The sequence below is a fragment of the Trachymyrmex cornetzi genome, unplaced genomic scaffold (assembly GCF_001594075.2).
Source record: "Trachymyrmex cornetzi isolate Tcor2-1 unplaced genomic scaffold, Tcor1.1 scaffold441, whole genome shotgun sequence".
NCBI classification, from domain to species: domain Eukaryota; kingdom Metazoa; phylum Arthropoda; class Insecta; order Hymenoptera; family Formicidae; genus Trachymyrmex; species Trachymyrmex cornetzi.
Window position 1 is genome coordinate 620,848 of NW_017299190.1, and position 5,071 is coordinate 625,918.

General features: G+C 31.5%; 1 protein-coding gene across 3 annotated transcripts in view; it reads left to right on the top strand.

The window, feature by feature from the left end:
• Nucleotides 1–1,853, top strand: part of LOC108764635 (endoribonuclease LACTB2) — a 5,806-nt gene extending 3,953 nt beyond the window's left edge. For all 3 annotated transcript variants that reach the window (XM_018512960.1, XM_018512962.1, XM_018512961.1), the window contains 2 exons: nt 481–1,120; nt 1,209–1,853. In XM_018512960.1, coding sequence (XP_018368462.1) covers nt 481–1,120; nt 1,209–1,337 — 769 coding nt within the window. In that variant the 3' untranslated portion in view covers nt 1,338–1,853. The remainder of the gene's footprint in view (nt 1–480; nt 1,121–1,208) is intronic.
• The last annotated feature ends 3,218 nt before the right edge of the window (nt 1,854–5,071 follow it).

A 5,071-nucleotide genomic window follows, 5' to 3' on the forward strand; every position in this document is an offset into this window, starting at 1 on the left:
AAGCAATTTTAATAATTTGATGCTACAATCAAGCATCATATTATAAAGATGTTAATATGTTGAAAAATTGTTAATAAATTTATTGCGAAAAATATTACCTCGGTCGAGACTTGAATTCGGATCTCTTATATTCCGTACGAGCGTTCTAAGCCATTAGACCTCCGAGGTCTTAGTAATATTAACTAATAGGCATTTTTAATTTCTAGTATTGATTGTGTTCTCATATATGCTGTCTAAAAAAAAATAAAGATTCTTAAATATATAATAATTTGTAATAATTTACTTGCAAATTATATTATAAATTGTATTACAAATTGTTATAAATTTTAAATTATATATTATATACATTATAATAATTTACAATAAGTTATTATAATATATATAATATAGAATTTAAAATCATTTGAGATAATTTTAAAAACTGAACGCGCTATTCCTCGAATGATGCAAATAATTTTTTTCGACGATTTGTTATTGCAGACGTGTGCTGGTCGATTCTGGAGAAGCAAAGACGGCCAATGATTACATAAAACTCTTGGACAGTGTATTAAACGAGGAGAATGCGACTATTGAGCATTTGGTGGTCACACATTGGCATCACGATCACATTGGAGGAGTGGAACCCGTGCGGAACTTAATAAAGAGATTGTTTCCCATGGAAAAGCAGGTAACCGTGTGGAAATTGCCACGATCGCTGAATGATACAAGTAGCTCGGATTGTGAGAAATCAATTGAATGGAAACCTCTGAAGAACGATCAAGTTGTGGAGGTCGAAGGAGCAAAGCTTCAAGTAAAGTACACGCCAGGGCACACCAGCGATCATGCATGTCTGCTGCTGCAGGGCGAGAATATTTTGTTCAGTGGGGATTGCATCCTCGGGGAAAGCACGACAGTCTTCGAAGATCTCCACGATTACATGTTGTCGCTAAATAAAATCCTGGAGATACAGCCCAAGATAATTTATCCGGGTCATGGGCCAGTTCTTAACGATCCTATGTCACAGATACAGTATTACATTAAGCACAGGCAGCAGAGAGAGGAGGAGATTTTACAGATGTTGCAACAACAGGGAAATGATAAATCGATGACGGAGATGGATATTGTTAAGCTGATATATAAGGTAAATGATACAATAAATTAATTATTTGTGCACGTAATCAAGTTGTTTTTCTAAAGAAATTAATTGAAATTAAAAAATATTTGCACAGGGTACTCCAGAGAAATTGTGGTTAGCTGCAGCATTTACTGTGGGACATCATCTTCGCAAGTTAGCGAAAGAGGGGAAAGTGTTGCAAGAAGAAGAAGGTGGCTGGCGGAGAATTAGAGGCAAAATATAGATAGGTGTACCATATGAAGAATTTTTGTATAACAAATACTTTTTTCCTCTTTCACAGATTCCTTTTCCAGGAAAAAGTATATGCGTGTTAATACGTGTTTTCGTGAAATGGAGTTTTTGGTCGAGAACGACCAAATATATTTTTTACCATTTCTTAGTGTAACATAGCGTCTCAAGCTATCAAGTTGTGATAACATTTGCTTGATACGAAAATTTTGTAACCTATACTTATGAAATAGTAATTCACAAACACATATGTAGTTTGCATGAACAAATAACGTCGAGTTTTGGAATTAGACTTAGACGCTTTATCGCGACAAATTTGTTATACGAAAATTGACAAACATGCTTGTATCATAGGTTGCGTGAGATATTGTATATAGAAACATGTTGATACGCTTAAAAAACGGCAACCTCCGGTGACATCGTCTCGGAGTTCGAGCTTCGCTTTAGAATCCCCTAAGGAGTCGAAATAAAATTTTGATTGAAAACTTATTGTATAAAATGTTAATCCTGGAAAGAAATCTTAATTGTATTTTATGTATATAAAATATATAAATATAATTTAAATATATTATATTAATGAAATATATTTTAATATAAATTTAATTACGATTATATAACATATATGTATATATATATATAAATCTAAATTAAGTTTTTCGTGAAATTCTAAGAACCTCAATCAAGACAAAGAAATTTTATGGAATGCGCGAGAATACCGTTGTGAAACATTTATTCAACTTACAGGAGTAAATAATGATACATTGTTACGAATTTCTGTCGAAGTTAGGCTGGTATTTGTTATCAATGACGTGCGTATAACGAGAAGAGCACACGTTTACGACAATTTCACGAGATACATACCGCAAGTGAGATACACAGTTTTCTTCCCAGTTGAAGCGAATCATTAATCATCGCGTGCAGCTACGGACACATTACAACGGTCAATATAAAATATATATATATGTATATATATATGTATATGTATATGTATATATATATATACTATATATATATATGCGTGTATACTTGATTAAAAAAACATGTTGCTGTCGCGACAATAAATGTTTCGTTACATTTTCATTATAAAATCTCTCTTTCTCTCTATCTCTCTTTCTTCTACTAGCTACATAATCTTGGCGAATATTAGCACCCCTCGTCTTGAACATGTGGGGAACTACCCCGAAAAATTCGATGTCGCGATATACGTACAAGAGATATCGCTAAAGTGCGAAATATGAAAGCTCAAGTTGTCAATGATTTTTTTAACATCTAGGAATTCGAGAGATCAACAATATGTAATCAGAAATTCAGTACAATACATGAAATTCAATAATAATATAGTATTCTTAGGATTTTTTGGAGGGTCTATAATCCTGAGAGAATGAAAATTAAAATTAAAAATTAAAAATAAAAATATTAAAATTAGGAACATTAAAAACAAGAGATGTTCTATAAGACTTCGAAAATTCAATAATTCGAGGACTTAAGAAATCTAATTTATATATATAGATTTGATGATCATCGTTAATCTTAAATCCGGAAAATTAAGAATCCAGACACGATCATGTAATTTTCCTTTAGAGATCCAAAAAAATTTTATGTAAACTCGCCGTTTAATTATTTTATTCTTTCTTTTAACATTTTAAGATTTTAACCGACATGTAATTGTTCCGTGATTCGTGAAAAAGTTTAAAATGAGTGAAGAATTAAAAGTTGCATGATTGGTGTCCTGACGATTTATATAGAGAATCTAAAATATACAGAAAGAAAAGTATAATCACTGTTAAATTAAAGAGCTTCGCAACTTAGCGCACTTTAGTTACATCCAATATATATAGTTATATGGACGTATATGTCCTTAATAAGCTCACTTTGTAATATTTAGCCCGCTCTCTACTCTTTCTTTGGATAAACGTAAAAAATATATATATATATTTATATATATATTTATATTTATATATATATGTATATATACTACTTCAACATGCAACATAATCTCTCACTCTCTCTTTCATTCCCCGTTTTCTATTCCTCTATGAAAATAATGATAACATTAACGCATTCACATAACTCTATTATCATTATCAATATACTAGATAACAAAAAAGAGAAGAAAACAAAATAACTTCAATTATCAAACAATATACATATTCTAAATCTGAAATATATACTTGAGACATGTGAAGGCCACAGCGACGAGATGATCCATTCTTTCGCAATGAAATCAAGTCAATAATAATCACAACAGCGTAAACGATAATGATTCATATAATTACGCGTTTATGTTTCCGGCATTTTTTTAACTTTGCAAAAGAAAAGATTCCAAGATTCGAGAAATGAAAACTGGAAACTTGGCCGGATTTTTCTTCTTCGCTATCCTTCGATTAATTTCTTAATTTCTTTTGTCAATATTAAACTATTAATAATAATTAACTCTAAACCACGCTGTTGGATCTCCCAATTGTACGTGGGATTCACATACAATTGGATAGTTTTAAAACGCGACGTTTAAGGATTAATTAATTATCTGAACATTTACAATATATTTCTCTACGTTTGCATTATTCACTAGGTAAAGTCCTGCAAATAAAAAGAATTTAATTAGATCAAAATGACGCATAATATGCAACGTACCTAGTCGCGTATATCGTTGAAGATAAATAACGAATCGCCAAGAAAGATTGACAATTCATAGAAAAAAACATACAAAGAAAGAAAAGATGTGTGAAAGAGAAGAACATCTGAATTTGTCGCGCTTTCTCGTGCGCCCGTCTTATACTTAAATATTAATAGTTCTCGATCTAAGACGATCTACTGCTGTGGACTTACGGCATTTCCTTACCGTGAATCACAGAACGATCAGGAAGTATCTCTGAAAACTTTGGGTCATTAAGAAATTTGTTATAATGCTTTAAATAGCGAAATGTCTTATAAACATAATAGTCTTATTGTATAGTATCTTATTGTATAGTACCGGACAAAATCAATTAACTTTTTGGGAAGGATGATGAATTCTGAAAAATATGTGAAAACATTCTTACGTCTTCGAAAATGCACGAAATTCTCTAGAATGCATATTGCAGTAGCTATATGCTATTATGTGCTACTAAACATTCGTTTAGAAATAGTCTAGCTGTTCAGCTAGACTCTGCCATATCGGAAAGGATTAAGATTAGAATGTCGGAAATCGAGACCTTTAAAATCCTAAAATTAAGATAACTTCGAAGAGGATAATATGCTCAACTCAAGATAAACGTGCAGAGACCCAAAGTTCACTTACTGCACTTCTACTTTCCCCCTTTTATAAAAGACTTCGCATCACAAATGTGGCACAGAATTGTCAATATCGGAACAAAGTAACGACCTTGCAATCCGAGTTGAGATTAATCCTGCACAATAACAAGTCAAGACGACACAAGGTTTAAAAGACATACGAAGGACGCTCAAATTTAAATTCTAATTTAAATTACGCGGCTAAATAACGAAGCGCGAATGCAGTTCGCATCACATGATCCTTTGAAATGTGTAAGTACTTTCTTGATAAAATCGATAAACCTGCGCAAAAATTTTATGAAAAGTACACTAAATTTCATGTACATGTACACAAATATATAATTTTCAGTTGCACAGATACATTAAATTTAATTTATGTAACTTAAAAGTATATTAAATTTCATGACATTGTTAACAGTGTATATTTATCTCGTTTTAAGATATATTTATCTCGTT